Here is a 23,585-nt window from a genome sequence, read left to right on the forward strand (position 1 = left end):
CTGGACCGATTTTGATGAAATTTGTTACACTGATAGCTTATAACCTGCATTAACACAAGATAATTTAAACAACAAAACAAGAAGGGAGTGCTTCAAAAATTATTTATTTATTCGTATATATAATTTATATATCCATTTTATAATTAAAATCAACCGTTGCACACAACATAAACATCGTAATATTCGACCTTTCACGCTTTCGGACGAAAAACGTCTTTGTATATACGTTTCATGCGAGAACAGACCTCAATGGCAGTTAGGTATGTTTGACAAAACGTATATATAAGGAATTAAGTATACATAGATTTTAAATACTAGATACACAAATTACTTCAAGTCATGTCTACGACGCGCTCGGAACACACCTGTTAAAAATTATTATATAAAAAGCTGTATTATGTATTACTAAAATAATACTTTCGCTAAAATACTCTGTAGTCAAATTTCGACATATTGCTGTGTGAAAGAACGGCTTTCTAAACGAATTATCTATTTTAAATGCTGTATTAATGAATAAAATTAATTGTTTTTATAAAAATATATTTAAATCTAACACTATTTGACGTAAAGCTGTCTAAAATTACAAGATTTCGAGTATTTTTTTTTCTTTCTAATAAAAGTTTGTAACACACCAATATGTCGAATGCAAAGAAACAGACTTACGTCTTTATAAGTACTATTTGCAAAGCCAATCGAATAATGTCATTTTGGCTTAAACCGTAAATAAATAATGCGAAAATAAATAAAAATAGGAAAACTAAAAAAACACTAAATATGACTGTCGTATTTTTTTTACAATTAGAAGAAAGATTATTTTTCTGATTATTTTTTAACACTTGCAACACTGATATTAAACTGCACTAATTACTTATTTTAAAACTTTTGACTACAAGACTTTTAGATACTAATTAATTTCGTATTTTATTTCGTTTAATATCAGTGTTTAAGTTGGAAACTAAAATTGTTATAATTTTTATTATTGATTGAGAAATACGCGATTCGGTACAGCCATTTTAAAACATAGTATATCTAGAAAAGTAAGTAGAAATATTTAACCTCTCGAGCGCCCCACGTCAAAATTCAAATATACCGTTAAGCGTCCAGGCCTAAAATGGCGCGCGAAATTAAATTGGCGGTTGGCGTTTAAGCGCCGATTCCGTCATATTTTGATACTAACACCCTAGTCATACCTTATATATTTGAAAACTACATAAAATTTGCTATATATTAAAAAAATAAACCACAAATAATATTTGATAGTGGTGGTACAATAGTCGGTTTAATCTGAATATTGTGTGCTTTAGGCATGTGTTTGAAGAAAGTCTAAAAAATATTTTTAGGCATAAAAAATAATATGACGGAAGGTCTTATCGTGTAGTTAATGAATAATGACATTAAAATCCAACTGTAAAATATACTCAAATCTTTAAAATTAGTTAAAAAAAGTATTTACAATATTGGTCATAAAGGAACATGTCGTTGGGTCAGATGTTGTTTAAGGTGCTCTCTGGCCTATATCAACCTCTTATTCAAGTTTGTGCATTAGATCGTCGTCTCGTTTCATCAGCTTCAATGTCAAATATGTTTGAAAGGGATAAACATAGTTTTAGCATTTAAATTCTACGTTTTTTTAATGTAAGATCGTTTTGCCGTACCACGGTGGCGGGACGCTTGACGGGGGTAGCACATTCAACCGTGACACGGTGGCCGGGCGCTTGAGAGGTTAATTTTCTTGTACTTTTATAAAATACTTTTATAAAAGTACAAGAAAATTAAATATTAGCTAAAATCAGAAGTTTTGTGATGTAAGCCTAAATCCAAAGTTAAAATCAGATTTTTGCCATTTTTCTACTCAACAAAAAGACATATTAGGTACAGAATGTTTAAGCATTTTCTATTAAAAATAAGATTATTCAAGTATTAAGTGTGATCTCAATCTAGTTAAGTAAATACTAGAACACATTAAGTAGTAGGTACTTAATTGAAAAAACGTCAGAACTCACGTTTTCAATCAAGAACCGCAATCTTATTACTAAACGTCGTATAAACTATGATTAGTTATACAGTGTTTTGTCCCTTTCAATCAATTTAGAAACTGTATATGAGTGAAAAAGACAAAAACACTAACTAATCAGAGCTTACACGTTCATTAGAAAAGCAGTTTATAAAATAAAGAAAGAAAAGACTGCCAAAGTATTGTGATGTATACCTACAAAATGGCTGTACCGTTCCGCGTGTAATACAATAAAGAGAATAGTCGAGCTCCCTGCTTTACAACCCTACTTGACTTATTGTTAACATTTCAGATAATTATATTATTTTTTATCACTATCATTAATGTTGGAGCGACTTTACTTGAAATTATTAATAATTAAATATGAAAATTAGTTTATTTTGTGATTGTCAAATGTATACATTTTTTATATATTAACCGAGTAAAAAAATGGAGGTTCTCAATTTGACCTGTACGTATGGTTGTCATAGATAATTTTATACATATTAAAAGTAAATTTTTGTAACACGAAAATAAATATCTCAATTCTATAGTAATTAACGAGACGAAGATATTTATGTCTCATTAATTTAAATATAAAGCAGCAAGAAACATATCTTAACATGAAAAATGAACCTGAATTTTTAATTTCACTCTTACATAGTTAAGATAGATTTTTGCTACTAATTTTCGTTTCCGCAAATTCTTGTCTTATTTAGACTTCTTAGCTGCAAGAATTAACGGTAAATTTAATCGTTTTAAAATAATAATCACAATATTTCAAAATTAAATAAATAATTAAGCATACTTTTTATAACTGAAAACCTATTTTGAACTGTCAATTCAATGATTTAAAGAAAATAATCACAGAATTTTAAAATTAATGAATAATTAATCATACTTTTTAAAACCAGAAACCTTTTTTTTCTAATAACAATTTGACAATCACAAAAGCAACTCACGGAAAAATAAAAAAATCACATATTTTACTATTTTTTCTGCTCCGTTTATATTCGAGTTAAAATCACTATATATATATAAAAGTAATGTCTGTATGTGTGTCAAGTAAAGCCCTTCAAGATACACAACACAGTCAGCGAACGGGTTATCCCGTCGCCTTAGGCCTAACCTACCAACACTACTTAACTTACATACGGAATACGCTGACAATACATAATATTTTAAATAAATATATATATTATTATTTAATATAGTTTCCTGCTGTATTTTTCTGTGTAATAATTCAATAATATTGCATATTTTTTATGTGGTTTCTCCCATAGCCAGTATTTGAAATTTTGTGTTGTCGAAATGTGGTTCTTTTTTAGACAGATTTTTGGGTGAGTCAAGATTTGGTGTTTCAGAGAAAAGGTCTTATTCTTATCTTAGAAGAAAGAAGAGAAAAGGTAATAAAATGTATTTCTTCTATTATCAAAATGTTAAGGTGTTGTTTAAAAGAAAGTATATATAACAATCAATGTTATATTGTGAATACCTTACTGTCCCACTGTTGGGCAAATCCTGTCTTGGTTAAAATCTATGATTCTCTAAAGTTACATTTTTCCCTTCTGATATTACTATTGTAGCCATGATATGTCCTGTATTTTTATACGATTGTATGTAGCAATGTATGTATGTATATAATATTATGTCTGTCTGGCTGTCTGTCTGCATGAGTATATGTACCTATTTATGTCTATCTGCATGAATGTTTGTATGTATGTATATCAGCGTTTTTCATACATAAGTAAGGTAGCACTATTTCCACCTAGTGCACAATTGAGACACATCTATAATTTTTACACATTAATTGTACACTAATAACTGGCCACCGAATTTGAAAATATTAGAGTATTCATATATTTTTAATTTTTATAATTTTTTTCGACTTTTTATAATCGCATTTTTAGAAAATAAAAACATTCGGATTGTTTATAATAAAAATTTGACTGATTTGGTGAAAATTAAATCGATAATTGTGTATTTTTCGTATATAAATTGACTTTTCTATGTGTTACCGGATAAATTAAATTACTTTCCTAAAAATGCGATTACAAACCTAACCGACACGAAACGAAAAAAAAAATGCGGAAATATTAAAAAATACTGTTTCGTTGCAGGCGCAAATTATTATAAAAATAATCGTTTTTACCGAAAAAAATCTCTATCACTATACTTATATAAACTAATACTTTAAACTTACATCTAACTGTACAGTCTACATAAATACACGAACAACGGTTATGTGCGTTGTTTTATCAACTCTATAAATCACATGAGATTCACGTCTAGTCCGGTAAAGAGTCGCTTAATGGAATGTCTCTCCGTATTTCACATATTTTTCTATCACAAGTCATATTTTCTGGAATTTTTCTCTCCAAGGAATGGAATTGTCAATTAACGTTTCTAACCCCCGGCTTCTGAGTACATTTAGCCGTAGTTTATCTATTCAATAGCGTTTTTTTTTCATATGGGTTTGAACGCTATTGAATAGATAAACTACCGTTTAATGTACTCAGAAACTGGGGGTAAGTCATCGATTTGTATACTTAATACAAAATTACTAATGCCCGGTTTCTGAGGTACATTTAGCAGTAGTTTATCTATTCAATAGCGTTTAAACTCATATTGACATGATAGTTTGAATAGTTAAACCGCTAAATGTGCCTCAGAAACCGGTGGCTACAAATTTTAATGTTTACCAACCCCCGATTTCTGAGGTACATTTATCGGTAGTTTATCTATTCAATAGTGTTTAAACTCCTATAAAAAACGCTATTGACTAGATAAACTACCGCTAAATGTACCTCAGAAACTGGGCATAAGTGATGTTAGCCGTTGAAACTCCCTCCACAAGGAGACGACGACTTAGCAGCCACATCAGTCAGCCCGTGACCACGGTCGATGTAATTCGATCGAAACGTCGGGTAAATAAGTTATCAAAACCTTAAAATTCAATTGTTTAAGATCTATTTAGTAATTTTGTATTATAGAATTGTCATGTCAATTTTTATCATATTTTTTATGTTGACAATAGCCAGCTTTACACACACTATCGCACGTTCTTAGGAGCGTACAGTATTACGCGCGGGAAAGTAGCGCGCTCTGAGAGAGCGATTTCCTTCGCGGGCTTGACAGATGAGCGCGGCGCGTGCTCTTTCCTTTCCCCTTACACGCACGCTCTTTCACACGCGATTGTTGTCTCATGCGCGATAGAGTGTGTGTGTAAAGGAGGCTATTACCTTAACTTCATATTGAGTGACTCAATAATTATTTATAAGCATCAAATGCAAAATTTTTGCTTCAGAAATCTCATAATCAGTGTAAAAAGGGCATAAGTGCACACGAATGCAAAGTCACTTACGCCCTTTGTTCATTGAAAGTACATATTTTAGTGACTGTATTGACCAATGTCATTCAATTTTGACATATAGTTGTCAATTAATATTTAATTAAGTTTAAAATCACTTTGTATGATGAATTACAAGTCACCATACATATTTTTTATAAAGTTCTAGCCTTATTTCAAATCATTTTATAGTATACGCCATTTTAAGTTCATGCGTATGAATGTAGCAACAAGTCGTTTATAGCTTTCTCGCAGTTTGTAGCTAGATTCACAGACACAAAGTTACTTGGCGCGTGCTAACTATGAATGAATAGTCAAATTCATATGTTGAAGTACAGTAGAGACCCGATTTATTAACACATATTATTTATTAACTACAGAAAGTTAATTTCGCCTGCACACAATGCAAAGTTTTGCATCCAGATTTTGTTATGGATATATTAACCACGATATATGGGTTTCGGATACCAAATTATCTCGGAAAATTCGTATAATTTAAATGAAATAAAATGAATAGTTGTGCAGTCTTCACTCCTATCTCTAGTCACCCAAAACTTTTATCTCGATTTTTAGCTTTCGGAAATAAATTTATATTGGATATCCGATAGTTTAGGTTACGATTTCATAGCCCTAAAATTACTGTAACTCCCTATGAGTCAGAAAACATAATTACTATTTAAGTTATCGGTAAAATGATCGAGTTAATCTCGAATCCGTTTATCGATAAAAATCGGGTCTCTACTATAACAAAATCAACAGCCTTACAGGTCATCACCCCAAATTACGGGACTATAACCCCAATAGTCACAGAACAACCTCAAGAGTTACACAATACAGGTTATAAACCCAAATTACGGCATTACAACCCCAATAGTTACACAATCACCTCAATAGTTACACAATCACCCCAATATTCCCTATCACCCCACAAACAGGGTGTGTTCAGATCTGCGTCCACCGCTCCTCGAAGTACTGTCGCATGTTGTGCCCGGCGCGGCCCACGGGACTGTCGTCCTCATTGAACACTTCACAGTTACTGAATATCAGGCGTACGTCTGATGCGAACTCTTCTTTGCATTTGTATCTGGGAATAAAAATAGTCGTTTAAAACCATAACTTTTTAATACTTTTATTTATATAATATCAGATCACATTATAAAGTACATACAAAAATCGCCAAACTGTAAACCAGTTTGTTTGCGATAATGGCGCTCTTTAATTTACAATTATTATTATTATATAAATATTATTACTTATCAACTATAATATACCTATACTTTTTTTAAACTCTCGCGTTGTATGTTTAATGTATAATAGAATACGGGAGTTAATGCGAACACGCATTTTACCTTAGAATGTGTAACGTTTCGGCACAGGTATATTTCGGCACAGAATAAAATACATAATAATATTGTTTTTAAAGGCAACTTCCTCATTATGAATTGTTTCTTTACATTTGAATCTTAAAATAAAGGACTAATTTAGAAAGAAGATCATCAATTTCAGGCCTTTTTTAAAAGTGCCGGCCAACAAAAAATAATGGCATACATCGATCTAGCCATTTGAAGTAATAGTTAGTATGACACAAAACCTGTAGGATCACTTTCAACCGAGTTATACCAGTTTAAAAATTCATAATTTTCAAACACACGGGGACTTTTACAAACATACAAACAACGGACACAAAGTACAACCAGACCCGAAACAACAATTTTGCTCATAAATATTTGTTACGTGTGGGAATCGAACGTACGATCTCTTGACGCACTGGTAGTAGCTCGGTGACCACCTTAACCAATACACCACGGAAGCCCTCAATAACCTAACGGTATTTTAACCCGTAACACACGTTCCACTCCAATAAAATCTTTGAATGCAGGTTTATTTATTGACAGAAATAAATGCATGTTTCTTCTCAATGAATAAAGATATCTTTAATATTTGAAGTAGTTTGCCTCCACGACCCATTTTTTCCACTTCTGTATATTTGATTCTCTTTTACGCATTTTTCAAAACAATAACTTTTAAACTCTCGCGTTGCATGTTTAATGTATAATAGAATACGGGAATTAACGCGAACACGCATTTTACCTTAACATGCCTAAGGTTTCGTCGTAGGTTGCACTCGCCGTGGTCGCAGGCTGACTGCGCCGAAACGTTAGGCATTTTAAGGTAAAATGCGTGTTCGCGTTAATTCCCGTGTTCTATTCTTCATTTTTCAAACGTTACATAATACTTACATGTTATCCTGCAGTTTCCTCTTAATGGTGGAGAGGTCCATGGGGCACTTGATCACCTTCTTGTACTGCGGGAACTGCTTCGTGTTGACAGGCAGGAGGAACGGCCACGCGTGCTCGTGGCATTCCATCTCGCAGAGTAGTGTCCTGGACAAACAAAATGTAGGTTACAAGCTGATTCGCATGATTTCGTTCTCGTATATTAATTTTCCACCCTGTTTTAACATCTTAGGGAATGATTAATGTTCAACCAATTTCGCTAATTCTTTTTTATATATTTCTTGAAGTACGAGAATGTTTCTAACGAAGAGAAAAATGAAAACAGGTAAAAATAAAAGGATTCTTAAACTATCTTCATGCTAAATAAAATAAGTAACACCTTAAAATGTATCTTTATATATATAATTCTTCTGTAAGCGTGTATGTCACTGAACTTCTCTTAAACGACTGGACCGATTTTGATGAATTTTTTTGTGTGTGTTCAAGGGGACCTGAGAATGGTTTAGAACTAAGAAAAAATATATAAAATATATAATTCTCGCGTCACAGTTTTCATTGCCATACTCCTCCGAAACGGCTTGACCGATTCTCATGAAATTTTGTGAGCATATTGAGTAGGTCTGAGAATCGGCCAACATCTATTTTTCATACCCCTAAGTGACAATATATTTATTTTAATTTACATGGCAAAACAACGTTTGCCGGGTCAGCTAGTATTATATATAAATTTATCAGCCATCAAAGCATACATTTGGCAGGCAGATTCTTTCATATCATTAGTATGAGTATTTTTATAACAATTATTTCTGATAAGATTAATTACTTTTCTTTTTCTTCTAATCAAGATTTAAGCAATACGTTATAACATAATAGAAACTTTTAATAGTACTTTATTTGTTTTTTTTTATGTCATATGAAACTAAATTGTATATTCCTGGATGGTTGGCCTTTAAATTAAAACTATACAACTAAATTAAAGAATAATTATAACTTGTATGTAATGCTTACTTGCAAAAAGTTAAATCCTTGAGTAATCTCTTGGCCGCGTTTTTTTCCTTCTTAGCTCGGGACACTAGCGGCACATTCTCCGTGTCACGTTCCTCAACTATAACAAACAAAATATATGTATAATTAAGTTACTTCTAACGTACAGATTTAAACATAGATTATATTTAGAGAAATGGAAACATTTTTTAAGAAAATTATATAAAATTATGTGAGTAGTGTATTGACCTGAAATAGATAAATTAAACTAGATACACATAATAAAATGTATGCTCAAACACGTTAAGTGACGGATCAAGTGTTATTTGGGAGTTGACCGAAATAAAAATGAATCACCGAAATGTATGTACGCATGTTTGAACAACTAAACTAAATTTAATAATTCTTTTTTTCATATATTTGTAACTGTTAGGACAAGGTTTGTATAGGTTCAAAATTTCAACGGGATAAAATTATACTAAAGCCGGACGAAGGCGAGATAGTCTCTAGTATAATATAAGAATGAAAAATATGACAACGATGAGCAAAAGGTCCTTAATTTTAGCCTTACAATACCGATTTCTTGTGGATAAATTGAGCAGCGCTGTAAAAAATATACCTGTGCCCAAACGTTATTAAAGAATAAAGTAAAAATGCATATGTATGTTCATATCATACCGTCCATATGTTGGTCGGTCTCGTCATGTTGTATCGCTCCATTACCGCTGTAGTGGACCGCGCGCCGCTTTTCTGGAGGCCCTTCCTCTGCGCTCAGGTCACCTGCTAACAAACATACATACATTAGATTGTATTATAAGTTTTTTTATATAAGTTAGATACCTTATTGATTGAACTGCAATCAAAAGGTTACTCTATGACGTTGCCTCTATGAAGTTTTCAACGCCAAACTGCGTTACTTTAATAATAATTTTTGAACTTTTCGATAAACAATGTTTTGAGCCGTTCAAAATAATCCCCGTAATTATCTTAACCTAAAGGTAAAGGAAACATTGTAAAGCAAACTTGCACAAATAGAATTTCTTTAAACAGTTTTTTTATTGGATGCAATGTGCTTAACCCCCACTTGACAAGCATGTTAGACTCAAGCACTAACCCCTCTTTTATTCTGGAAGGATAGCTTTGCCCAATAGTGGGATAGTGATAGCTTGATTATTTTAAAGGAGCCCGCCTCTAATATTAGCTACCAACTCTTGTGTCGCGGAGACTTTTACAAGCATACAAACAACGGACATAAAATACAACCAGACTGGAAACAACTATTTGTGGATCGCACAAATAATTGTATCTTGTGGGAATCGAACCCACGACACACGCCCCCTCGCATTGGTAAATTGACTTACAACTACTATTTATTAAAAAAATATTTAACTCATAAATAGATTCAAAGTTTACATTATATTTAAATTATGTACCTGTATGATGGTTAAGTCCGTTCTCGCTGTCGGCCAGCGTGTCGTCCAACTTGTCGTCGTGCTTCTCGGGCGTGTGGAGCACACTGCCTGAACATTCCTCAGCTGTGGTCGATGTTGATGCGTGGGACGCCGCGGGACTGTATACAAATATTATATTTTAAACGTTTCGTGAAAGTTTTGAATATTTATTAAGTTAACTGCAATTAAACAGTTCTATATAATAATATGATTATTTATGCTCGCGTGGTCATTATGTCGAGTTATTTACGACACATAAATAGTGCTTAATTTCTCTGCCTTGTAACTAAAGAAAGAGTTACCGTCTTACCAGTTGTTTCCGTATACTCACATCACAAAATCAAATTAAATATCGATTTAGAAAACCACTATTTTCATTATTCATATTAGCGCTCCGTGTGGCGGGTTCGAATCCTATTCGGGACAAATATTTGTGTGATGTACACGGGTATCTGTTCTGAGCCTGGTTGTTAATCTATATTAATATTATAAAGCAGAAGAGTTTCTGTTGTTTGTTTGTTTGAACGCGCTAATCTCAGAAACTACTGGTACGATTTGAAAAATTCTTTCAGTGTTAGATAGCCCCCCATTTATCGAGACTATACATCATCACGCTACGACCAATAGGAGCAGTGAAAAATGTTACAAAAGCGGGAATATTATATAAAACGTATTATTATAATGTTATATTTACCTAGGCACCATATTCTGGTCATCCAAGCTGGTGCTGAGATCTCTCTTGGCGTCTCGTTTCTTCATGTTGCGTGGCTTCTTGGGCGGCGCGCGGGATATGCATTGTGAGCAGTACCATTTGCCGCGTGGATTCTGTAGATAAAAATAGTTTGTTTATTTATATTTTATTTATCGCTATTGTAATAGACCTGTATATCTGTCTGTTTAGTCGAAATATCGCTAATATTGATAGCATTTGTATATGGTTTCTCATCTATAGACAAAATGTTTCCCAAGAAAGCTATTAGCACTAATAAGATATAATTTAATTGGCTAAAGTAATAATAATGATTTTTGAAAATGACAAAAATTATTGCGCTGAGTTCAGAAAAAAATCTGCCGGGTCCTTCAATCCAAACTATTATATAAATCTGTAAGATTACCCTTTACTCATACTATACTTTGTTGTCTTAGTGATATTAAGCATAGTAATCTTCAAGGACAATTTCAACGTAGGCTATTTCAAACATCAATTCTTATAATGACTGTAATAATATATAAAATACGACTTACAGATTTGATATCGAAATTATATATTGAAATGTTAGTAAATAAGTATGTATTGATGCGGGTGGTTTGTATAAAGTTATTTACCTTCAACAGTGGTGGATAATGACAATCCTGGTGATAAGCTCTAGCGCACAGCGCACACGGTATGGTCCGGCCGGACGAGTTAGCACCTCCGCACACGATGCACACGCGCTCACCGCGAGCTTTGTTCACGCACTCCCAACAGTACCTAGACGTAAAATACATACATAATTATAAATAATACATACATAATATACTAGTCTTGCTGAGGGGTATCATGTTATATCCCAGGTATCTGGGTTGTGGAGGTCAGATAGGCAGTCGTTCCATGTAAAACATTGATATTCAGCTGCATCCAGTGAGCTGACTCCAACATAGCTTGGAACAAAGGCTAAGCCAATACGTATTAGTAAAAAGGTTTATATATCTATACTAATATTATAAAGCTGAAGAGTTTGTTTGTTTGAACGCGCTAATCTCAGGCCTACTAGTCCGATTTGAATTAATCTTTCAGTGTTAGATAGTCCATTTATCGAGGAAGGCTATAGGCTATATATCATCACGCTACGACCAAAAGGAGCAGAGTAGCGGATGCCTACGTCATTACATCTACCTGCATGCCACATTTCAGCCCGATCCGTCCAGTGGTTTGGGCTGTGCGTTGATCGATCACTATGTCAGTCAGTCAGTCAGTCAGTGACCATTGAGTTATATATACATTTAGATACGAGTTATATGTATACATACCAGTCTCCATCAGGTATTTTATCCATGCGCGGCTTGAAGCAGTAGGTATGATAACCCTTATCGCAGCCGTCACACAGTAACAGTTGATCTTCGTTATCACCGCTCAGGCAAAACTGACAGTTCTGTATACAAATAAATAACTTATAATGACTTTTCGGTACATTTCATATAATAAGCAATATAGAGAAACAAACTTTAAAATGACGATTCTTTGAAAGATATATGCCTCAGTAGCGTTTCAATGTTATCGTATCCTATTGCATCCCGAGGTATCCAATGGTATCCCATGGCAATCCACTGTATTCTATGGCATACCACAGTATCTCATGGCATCTCAATCCATGAGCTCAGCCTTACCATCACACTAGAATGGTGGCATCCCAAAACATCCCATCATATCTCATGGCATCCCACGGTATCCCGTAACATCCCACTGTATCCCATGAAATCTCACAGAATTTCAAAGCATCCCACTGTATCTTATGGCATTCCAATGGATCCCGTGTCATCTCAAAGCAATCCTAGGCACCGCCTAGCACGATACCCCATCATATCCCAGATCATCCCTCCCGTATCCTATGACATTCTAATGCATCCCATGGCATCCCGATGCATCCCATGGCATCCCGATGCATCCCATGGCACCCCGATGCATCCTAAGGTATCCCGAGGCATCCCATGGCATCCCGGTGCATCCCACTGCATCCCATGACATCCCATGACATCCCACGGCATGTAGTATTGTTTCATGTGATCAGCAGTAATACGTACATGCCGCATACGTACCGCCTTCATGATGCTCTTGTCCCAGGCGACGGCGGCCTCCAGCGCCTGCAGCAGCATGGCGAGCTGCGCCGACGTGCTGCAGCGGGAGACCGCCTCGCGCCATGTCGCTAGGCCGCGGGCTATGCCTTTGTTGTCTGTTTGAAAAAAAATACGATTTTAAATAGATACTAGCTGAACCGGCAAACGTTGTTTTGCAATAAAAATTAAATAAAAAAACCAGCGGACAAAATTGTGAATCTAAACCATTCTCAGATCCCCTTGAACACACATAAAAAATTTCATCAAATTCGGTCCAGTCGTTTAAGAGAAGTTCAGTGACATACACACTTACAGAAGAATTATATATATATAAAGATATCGAATGTTGAACTGGTACCATATACTAGCTTAACTTAAGCTTAAATTGGGTCAGATGTATCTACTTGCTACATATTCAATACAGAAATCGTGTTCCGTGTGGGATTCGAACCCATGACCTCCCAACGAAAACGCGGCGCGGCGATCTAAACCACTGCGCCACAAAGGCAGTCTCTTTTTAAAATGTAGTTAATTTCAAAACCTTTTAAAGTTTCACGTATAGTTTCATAGCTTATAGTGGTATTTTAAGCTAAGAATCTTAAAATGTAGTTAAATTTGTAGCGGATCGCTACATACAGCGACATCTACTAGGACCAGCGCACAACCAACCACTACGCGCAGTGTGACTGACGTCACAAGTCCTGAATCGCGCTATCGAAGTTTGCACTGCAATTGACTATATATACAAGTTCCCGACTAAAACGGTCGGGCAGACTAGGCCCACCAGGCATGATCACCTCGCCTGGTCGGAGGATCCTTCCTTTGTGATGGAGGAACATGATCACCTCGTTCCTCCACAAATTCATACACTTTCCAAAATTTTATATCACAGCATAAAGTGATATCTTATGCTAAAATATTACAAGTATCTTTAAATATAGGTTACCTTTTCCTTCAGATCGTTCGCTCTCAGAATTCTGCGGCGAGGGCGCGGACGCGTTGCCGTGCTCCGCTTGCAGCACCGCGCCGAGCGTCACCTCTGAATTACTGTGTATGTAGAGTAAATACATCGTTAGTATTGACAAGCTTGGTTTTAATATATTGAAACTATCGCGTTGCAAGATATATAGTGTATATAGTGACGAAGGGCCAAAGTAGCTCTTTGATAAATGCCATAGAGTTAAACGCATTTCGTGATAATACTATGGCATGGGTAATTCAGATTATGTTTCTCCATTTTGGAGGGCTAATAGAAATATATAAAGTATTTAAAGAATTATTTGATATTTTGTTCATTCTAGACCCATTACTATCCCACTGCTGGGTTTGCTTCCGGAATGACAAAATATCAAACAAAATAATTTTTCGGGTTTGAACCGACGATACGTGGTAACCGATTCATGTAAAAAATGCCAATTGTAAAAACAACACCAAATTTGAAAATTTTGAAAACAAAAACAGCCAATATTGAAAAGGAACAAATTTTGAAAAGCAAAACATCTAATGCATGCGGAAGCCACCACCGAAAACAGAATTTAGATTTTGTATTTAACACAAAATCTAAAAAACTTTTTGATTTTATAAGTTTTTAGTCATTAATAATTTTGTAGTAAGAATTTTTTATCCAATGACCCTTAAAGTTTCGGTCATATCTACAGACACATGACCGAAATAATGATTTCTTCCACAATTAAGGAGGGAAAAATCATTATGGTTTAAAATGTGCGTGTGTAAAGGTGGCTATTGTCTTTACAATCATAGAATCACATGCGAATCTGTAGATATGACATAACTAGTTGTTATTTGATATTAAACCTTCATACCTTTTTCCAATTGTCGCGCCACAATTAGTACATTTCTTGAACAAACTTCTTGTCTGAAGATTGTTTAAGAAATTATCTTCTACGCTACTAGTAGAAGATGTTGTGAGAGTTGGGTTTTACGATACTGTAGATAAATATGTATTTATTGTGTGTGCATCTCTTTTATACTTATTTGGTTACCATAGAACAAGCTCTGCTTAGTTTGGTATCAGATAACCGTGTGTGAGTTGTCAAAAAATATTTTTTATTGGTAGGTCATACTGTGTGAATGAAATATAACATTCTAGCAGTGTTATTCAGTTGAAATGTTTATGTCATTGTATAAGATACAACTTAGTTTTGGTTACAATAATAATTTTATATTTGAGGTTATTTATGCATTTGTTTTTGATCAATAAATGCTTTATGCAAGACCATCATTTGAAAGACAACTCTTAGAAGAAAGTTAGCTATATCAACCAATAGGCCATTTCAATGAAAAATGACCTAGATTTACTAAATTTTTAACATTTATTCATATTGATATGTGACTAAAATAGAGAATCATCTATCTGCTATACTATATCGAAAAACTAGTTATCAAATTTTAATCAAATTCAGCAGAATTACAGATTATATTCTGTAGGAAAACAAATACTATAGTTTCCAAGCATTTTTTTACATTTACGCCAGCTATTACCACACGTAACAAAACCCAACTCTCAGGATTACACTACCCACACACCTTACGGTAAATTTAGAACAACAAGCCAATATAGTGTGCTGGGGCGTAATATGATGTCATACATTACCTAGCATACCTTTGCGCGAGGGGCGGCTTGAGGTAGCGCCGCTCGATGTGCGCCTCGAGCGCCTGCAGCTTGTGGCGCGCGCGAGCCACCGGCTCCGGCGGCGAGTCGGTCCGCGCTGGACGCCAGCCCTTCACCTGCATGGATGCGGCTGCCACGCGCTCCTCTAATTGTTCTACCTATTGTGCGTTTAAAATCGTATTTTTAGTTTAGTTTTTTGTGTTTTTAGTGTGTGGTTTATTCCACGTTACTAAACTATAAGTATTGCATAGTAGTATTGAGCGGTAAGGGTTCGTATTGTACAATATTTTTTAAACAAATGTATTGCATATTTTTTATATTTTGTAATTTAAACATTTTTGTGCAAATATATAAAAGCATACAATTTTATTCCACAATAATTTTAAAGATAGAGTAAATCATACATACATTCAATACATTTTTGTGCAAATAAAAAAATCTTTGTAGAATAGCGATTTGCGATTTTTTTTTAAATCTTTGAACAAAGTATTTTACCTAATAATCAAATCGTAATAAAAAATAAGTTTTATTAATTAAACACGCTGCCTTTTGCCTTAAAAAGTATCTGTGCCCATTTCAACACTATCCTCAAGGCATTTTCAGCATTCCTGTAAAAACTATTTTATAACGAGTTACTATACCATATTGAGTAGCTGCATATCACATCTCCTGGCGGTGTGGGCAGAGAACGAGGAGGGGGAGTCCGGGGAGGGAAACCCTCCGTTCTGAGCGATGACCCGGTCGAGGTGAGACACGCACAGCTCCGTGCCTAGGATGTCGCCTGATTCTATGTATAGCTGGAAACGTTAATATGAAATGAAATAAAAGTGTATAAATGAAAGAAAATAAATAAAACTTTACATCTGTTAAAATAAATATGTTAGAGTTACAAATACATTAGAGGTCTGATTTAAGATTTTTACAATAGTTTTATACTTAAACATCAGAGCACAAAATACTGTTTTTTCGTTCTTTTTCTTTTTTTTACTAAAGACGGCAAGTATGTATATCCAATTAGTTAAAATTATACGTATTTGTCGAGATTCCGGAGTAGTTTTCAGACTAAACAAAATATATTTTTCTTTGGTTTTATGTTCTTATTTTATATTTATAACCCAGATAGCAGATTATCTATCAATTAAAATGTCAATTCATCTGGATAACTAGTTATTTTTTTACAGATTTTTCATTTTTTTTGTACATAAAGTGACACTATGTATTCTAAAACTAATGAAATATCATGGTATCTTAAACAACAAAAACATAAATTACGTTACCTTATTATTAACAGTAGGTAGTTGGCTAGTGAGAGCATGATGTAATTCCCTCTCGCGTACTCCGCGCGGGTGGAGCGAGTCCAGGAGTTCTCGGACCTGGTCTGCTTCGGTGATGCGCCACCAACCGTGTCTGTGGAAGAAAATTATATTTAGTTGTAATGCCTTAGGAGTATGTGTTACTGCTTCTATAGCCCAGTGGTAGTTGATAGCACTGGTACTCAGAGAGCTTGGGTTCAAACCATAGCCGTGACAATTTGTTTGTGTATTATTCCAGAAAATACGAGGTAATTTTCCGAAATAAGGTGGTTGGATATATGGAAATTATTTATTTTTGCGTCATTGTTAATAACATCACACTGGTTTCATACAAAAGTGTAGGCACAAGGAAAAAACATATTTTTACTATTTACAATGTTTGTCTTATGTAATAGGGGGTGAAGTTATCGCTATATACCGAGCACATGACCAAATTCTGGGCTACTATACTACTAACAGTTGAAAGTCCTTTCCCTAAGCCGTGACCGAAGACCTTAATGCTATTCTAACTTAGAGTTTATGCAACCGTCGCCATTTTGAATTTCAGTCCCACGTGATATATGGCGAGTCTATTGCCATATACCGGGAACGTTACCAAAATTAGGGCTACTATTGAGAGTATTCCATCAAACTAACAATACTTATAGTAATCTTTACAACCCGAGAATTTTAGTTAAGAAATGTCATTTCTACATTTAACCGACAGTCATAAAGGGACAAGGTTGTCATATACCAGGCACGTACCTAACCTCCGAGATACTATTAAGAATATTTCAAATATTCTATCAAACTAACAATACCCATAGTACTTTTTACGACCCGAGAACCGAACTAGAGACCTCAGTCTATCAACAGAAATTGAAAAGTACTTTACCTGTGCCGGAAATCGAATTGCAGACATGTCTCCCTTTTTGATTTTTAATAATTACATTTCTACATTTAACCGACTGTCCAAAAAAAGACAGTTAATGTATTTAAATGTCATGCTAAGGTTAAACTAACCTCAATTCCCTAGGTACAAAGTTGCCATCCACCTTCTTGGGCAGGCCGTGCAGCTTGCAGTAGTCGAGTTGTTCTAGCTCGTCCAGCGACATCTGTATCGGCGGCGGACTGTCGCACGTCACGTACGTGGACAGCGCGTTGAAGTTCAATAACCCCAGGCTCGTGAGACTGTTCGCTTTGGCCTTCTGTATAGACATGTCGTGTTTTAGTGCGTCCGCTTGTAGCTCTTTTTCTAAGTCGTTGTCCTGGAAAGAAAAATGATGAATGAAATATCAGTGATGTGTTGCAAAAAGGTCAGATGCGTAGTATTTGTAACCGGCGGTAATGTGTGACAAGACGTATAGATGTTAATCAAGCAAAGGAAGTAAGGATCGTAATGAATGGCGTTCTTTGGTACCCCTCTGCTCTATCCCTGTGGGAAGGTGGCGTTATTTTATGTATATGTATGTATATTTTTGTACTAATCTATATTATCTATACTAATATTTTAAAGCTGAAGAGTTTGTTTGTTTGTTTGTTTGTTTGAACGCGCTAATCTCAGGAACTACTGGTCCGATTTGAAAAATTATTTCTGTGTTAGATAGCCCATTTATCGAGGAAGGTTATAGGCTATATATCATCGCGCTACGACCATTAGGAGCAGAGTACCAGTAAAAAATGTTACAAAAACGGGGAAAATTTTGATTCACTCTTATGTGACGCAAGCGAAGTTGCGCGGGTCAGCTAGTAACATATAAGCCTGATGACAAAAATGTAACTTGTTTGGATGCCAAGCAACATCTTTTAACTCGAAAACTTTACCACACTACGATTATAAAGATAAAGTGAGTATTTGACACTTCGTCTGCCTGGGAATCAAATCCGAGATTTCATGATCAGCAGTCGGATACACTAGCGACTGCGCCACAGAGACAGCCAGATAAATAAATCAGTAACCCCCGGTTTCTGAGGTACATTTAGCGGTAGTTTATCTATTTAATTGTGTTTAATCACAAACATGACAATTTTAATAGATAAACTACCGCTAAATGTGCCTCAGAAACCAGGCATTAGCTGTATAAATAAAGAAAATATCCATAAATACCTGTTCTTTACTCTCTTCCTCGACTTCCGTTTCCATCACAACCTCCTTACTGACATTTGAATCTATCATATCTTGATCCAACCCCGACATGGTCAAACTAGAGTCAGCATAAACATTATTAGACGGCACCTGTACACTAGTGACCATACTGTTCAGAGTAAACAAACTAGGGTCATTTAACAAGTGCAAATTGTTCGAAACATCCCACTTATGGCCTTGACACAATATGACCTCAGAACACGTGTGTTCATTATCACAAAACTCAGGTAATTCGGCCTTATCAATCTCGTTTATGTTGTTCAAAAATGAACTTTCATGTCTTAGGATAGAGAACCATTTGCCTTCTAAGATCTTTGTGTACAATTGTTGATGGGCGGCCAAAGAATCAGCCGGTTCAGGCTTGATTTTTTCCTTCTCTTCTTTAATTTCTGCTTCGGCTTTTTTAGCTGCGTCAAGTTGGGAGGAAACGGCTTCCGCCATTTTGCGTAATTCTTCCAAATTGTTCACCAATTGGTCTTTCGTTTCTTCCGGTTCGTCGGCTTCGGTCTCGCTTTTGACTACGTTTTCTACTTTGAGTATTTCTTGCGGCTTGTCCATCGGCTCGGCTTGGGACGCGAACATCGGCTTGTGCGTCGGCTTTTGTACTAAGAACGCGGTTGGAATGGAGTCTTCGATGTCTAACATGTCTTGTTCTTCGTTGTTTTTCTGCTGTATGTATTTTTCTTCCATTTTTATTGATGAACCTGTTGAAAAGATATTTTTTTAGTATAGAGTACTTATATTCATGTTAAATGCTTAAGCCTATCAGTACTTTTGCAGTTGTTTAGGAATATGGAACCCACGAAAAGGGGTGACGGTTCGAACACGAGGCAACATACCAATGACTTTTCGAAGTATGTATGTTATATATTATAAATAATTCTCACTTGTTCTAACGTTCAAAGAAAACCTTGCATGCTTAGGAGTTTTTAGCACAATTCTTCAAAGAACGCAAAGTCCCTAATTCGCATGGCGATGTCCAACCCATCTCTCATTCTGGGAGGAGGCGCTTGCCCAGCAGTGGGAGTAATGGGTTAACATTTTTATAAGACTGGCTTTTGTCCGCGACCTCGTCCGCGTGGTTTGTGACCTAGGACAGAATTTTATCTCTACTCTATTTTATCCCATTGGGGGAGGAGTTGAACAAAATCCTAATCTTAGGGGATGCCTACGTCGCTATCCGTTCAATGGTTGGGGATGTGCGTTGATAGATCACTATGTCAGTCAGTCACCTTTGAGTTGTATATATATTTAGATGAAATAAAAATATATTCATACCTTCAACTTTACAAGCACCATGTTTGACATTCGGCTCGTACTTAATAATCTGAGTGTGGTCACTCAAATTGAGTTCTGACTTGATGCTTTTGAGTTCTAACTCACTTTTGAGTGCTTCCTCTTTCTTCTGAGCTTCCGTTTCTGAAGGCTTCTCCGGTTCGGATGGGAGGGAGTCTTTCTTTTCTCTTGGGGCTAGAATAAAAAAATATCGTTTAAGTTCCAAATTGTTCAAAATATACTGAGATTTTTTGTGAAGTTGCAGGAACTTTGAATGTTTTTAATAGAAATTTCGCAAAACATTGCAATCAATACTATACATATATTAATGTTTGCTGTTTTACGCAAAAATAATTGAGTAATGTACAGTATCATAGCATGGACATAAGAATAATATATTGACTACTTGATTATATGCAAAATTCTTACTGTTTGTAACTTAATTCTTGGCTAAACTGTTGAACCGATCTTCATGACATTTGAACCGATAGAGTACAAGGTGTTAAGACACAGAGGTGGAGTCAAATCACGCATTTCAACTGCTTTCAATACTAAAGAATGTTTTCAAATTTTTATAGCGGTCTTATGCGCGGTGAACATTTTAAAGATACCTTATTTAACACTACATTTTATTCCATCTCCAAAGCTATTTAATATATTATGTGTATACCTTTCTTCTTCTTCTTAGTGTCAGCGGGCGGTGGTCCTCGCAGGGAGTTGGTCTCCAACTGCTGGTGGTAGTGCATGATCTCCGGCTGAGCTGACTCCATGGCCTCCACGAAGATACCGCCGCATTTACCCAGCGACCAGTAGCGGCGCCAGTATCTATACAAAATAATATACAATTAGAAATATTCATAGAAACGAAAGTCGAAATGGCGATTTTTATCACTATATCAGCCTAGCCTTTCTTCCAACTATGTTGGAGTCGGCTTCTAGTCTCACCGGATGCAGCTGAATATCAGTGTTTTACAAGAAGCGACTACCTATCTGACTTCGACAATCCAGTTACCTAGGTTATAAGACGATATCCTTCGGTAAGACTGGTTGTCAGACTTTCAAGCTTCTGACTACTGTTAATGATTGTCAAAAATCTTTGAAAATGATAACTGGGACCCACAATTTGTAAACAGCTTTACTAAGCCACGAGCTCGTCATGGTTACATGGATAAATATTTATAATACTTTTACCCGGAAAACATTCTAAGTGGATAAATTTGCGGATAGAAGCTAGTATATTTAAAACTAGAAGCCGCCCGCGACTTCATCGACGTGGAAACCCTTCCCGTGTAAATCCCGATCCTTCGGGAACTCCGGGATGAAAAAAACTATGTGTTATTCTGGGTCTTCGGCTACCTACATATTTACCAATTTTTATCGTAATCGGTTCAGTAGTATTTGCGTGAAAGAGTAACAAACATCCATACATACATACATAGGTACATTCTCACAAACTTTCGCACTTATAATATTAGTAGGATCTAGTAGTAATAGTAATAGTAGTAGTGTACCTATCTTGTCCATAGCATGTAGCTCTAAGCGCGTGCGAGCCCGCAGTCAACTGTAACAGCTGTTGTTCAGACTGCTTCAGTAACTTCTCCAACTTGCGGGCCAACTCCTCCGAAGATAGGTTTTTGTCTTCATCCTGTAAACAATGAACACGTGTTAGGCGAGAATTAGATAATATGTATCTATACTAATATTATAAAGCTGAAGAGTTTGTTTGTTTGAACGCGCTAATCTCAGGAACTATTGGTCCGATTTGAAAAAATCTTTCAGTGTTAGATAGTCCATTTATCGAGGAAGGCTATAGGCTATATAACATCACGCTACGGCTATTGGGAGCGGGGTAGCAACTAAAAATGTTACAAAAACGGGGAAAATTACGACCCATTCTGTCTTCGGTGACGCAAGCGAAGTTGCGCGGGTCAGCTAGTAATAAATATAAATCCTATTTAGTAAAAAAAAAACAATGTTACGGGGGACTTTACAAACATACATTTTTTTTGTTTACAAATTTAATGGTTACAGAGCACGTTTGTGTACTGAAAGTACTATCAAGACACCAAACATTCGTATCCCGTGTGGAAATATACACTGTTCAACAGAATACATTATGGTGCGGATTTATAATCCATTTTTGGGAATCGAATCCACAACATTAATAACGAGAGAATGAAACCACGTTTCAGAAAAAATACCAAAAATAATGCATTCTTCAATTTCGTTCAATCGTCAACATTTTGACCCTAAAGACCGAATCTGCTTCAAGTGAAGGGACTGTAAAAGTTAAAGACAAAATACCAATAATACAATTATATAATTCCTTACCTCCTCCGGTTGAGTGCCTTCGCTCTCTAAATCACTCAATATAGCATCACAATCTCCAATCACACTGTCCTTATCCACCTTCCCATCGTTCGGGGAACATTCCTCCTTATTGTTGTTCATCATTTCCTTATTCTTCATACTATTTGACAGGTCCTTTAGAGGCGATAATTCCTTGTCACTCTCTTCAGGCGCGCTCTCCTTGTAAGGTGATAAGTCTGGTTGTTTTTCAGGCTCGCTTTCAGGAGCCGGTGATGATTCCTTTTCGGATTTTTTCGGGGTTTCCGGCTTTTCTGGGGTTTGTTGGTTTTCTAGGGGTAAAGAGGTTTATGTCTTAAAAACATAGTGATTAATATTACTAATGCATACTATGCATACATTGCCTTATGGGAGTTGAACCCGACAATTTGGGTTCATCAACACATTATTACTCGGAATATCAGTGAATTGAATAAACAAAATCTTTTCTTCTCTAAGTGTTTTATATACTTTAAATATAACAAGTCACGTATAAAATACAGTCACATTTTTGTAAATGAATAGTAATTTTTATTTTCGACGTGATCCAACAAAACATTATAATGGTGATTTCATAAATTTATTTAAGGCCTTTATTAAGTTTAAAGAGGACTTAGTAAACAGAAAATAGGATCGTGGTACATGATGCCCATCATGTATGGTATCTCAGCTGACCACTATTTGAAAGCCACACATACATGTACATAGTTTGCTCCCTTAGATTATAGTGATCAACACGTTACATTAAAGCAGCAATGTACTGATTAGTAGCCATCAATTTCGACTTTGTAAAACTACCGAACGATGCTGATTTTAAACATGAAACATAGTAATATTTTTGCTCATGCCTGTTCGCTAATGTGGGCAATTATTTATGTAAACCATAAAGTAAATAAACAAGTCTATTATTATTCTATTCACTTACCATCATCATTCAGTGGAGGTGATGCGCGTAAATTAGCAGAGCTCTCTTCTACGAGTCGTTGCATACGTTCTAGCGCGAGCGCTTGCTGCTTCTCTGTCTGTTCGGCGCGGACCTTGCGCTGATGGAGCACTCGTACCCTGG

At 35.5% G+C, this 23,585-nt stretch overlaps 1 protein-coding gene across 21 annotated transcripts in view; it reads right to left on the minus strand.

The window, feature by feature from the left end:
- Window positions 1-85: 85 nt before the first annotated feature.
- tou (bromodomain adjacent to zinc finger domain 2B toutatis) overlaps window positions 86-23,585 on the minus strand; it is a 120,145-nt gene continuing 96,645 nt past the window's right edge. For 16 of the 21 annotated variants that reach the window (XM_076132288.1, XM_076132293.1, XM_076132295.1 and 13 more), the window contains 20 exons: window positions 23,445-23,581; window positions 22,505-22,812; window positions 21,685-21,818; window positions 20,844-20,998; window positions 20,177-20,368; window positions 18,860-19,602; window positions 17,776-18,020; window positions 16,738-16,867; window positions 16,102-16,257; window positions 15,443-15,618; window positions 13,775-13,875; window positions 12,796-12,944; window positions 12,025-12,146; window positions 11,341-11,485; window positions 10,709-10,839; window positions 9,997-10,133; window positions 9,242-9,346; window positions 8,588-8,684; window positions 7,583-7,726; window positions 86-6,426 (listed from right to left, as the gene is read on the minus strand). In XM_076132288.1, coding sequence (XP_075988403.1) covers window positions 6,285-6,426; window positions 7,583-7,726; window positions 8,588-8,684; window positions 9,242-9,346; window positions 9,997-10,133; window positions 10,709-10,839; window positions 11,341-11,485; window positions 12,025-12,146; window positions 12,796-12,944; window positions 13,775-13,875; window positions 15,443-15,618; window positions 16,102-16,257; window positions 16,738-16,867; window positions 17,776-18,020; window positions 18,860-19,602; window positions 20,177-20,368; window positions 20,844-20,998; window positions 21,685-21,818; window positions 22,505-22,812; window positions 23,445-23,581 — 3,649 coding nt within the window. In that variant the 3' untranslated portion in view covers window positions 86-6,284. The remainder of the gene's footprint in view (window positions 6,427-7,582; window positions 7,727-8,587; window positions 8,685-9,241; window positions 9,347-9,996; window positions 10,134-10,708; window positions 10,840-11,340; window positions 11,486-12,024; window positions 12,147-12,795; window positions 12,945-13,774; window positions 13,876-15,442; window positions 15,619-16,101; window positions 16,258-16,737; window positions 16,868-17,775; window positions 18,021-18,859; window positions 19,603-20,176; window positions 20,369-20,843; window positions 20,999-21,684; window positions 21,819-22,504; window positions 22,813-23,444; window positions 23,582-23,585) is intronic. The other 5 variants (XM_076132303.1, XM_076132292.1, XM_076132305.1 and 2 more) reach the window with 3 other exon arrangements.

Source organism: Anticarsia gemmatalis, chromosome 27, assembly GCF_050436995.1.
Source record: "Anticarsia gemmatalis isolate Benzon Research Colony breed Stoneville strain chromosome 27, ilAntGemm2 primary, whole genome shotgun sequence".
NCBI classification, from domain to species: domain Eukaryota; kingdom Metazoa; phylum Arthropoda; class Insecta; order Lepidoptera; family Erebidae; genus Anticarsia; species Anticarsia gemmatalis.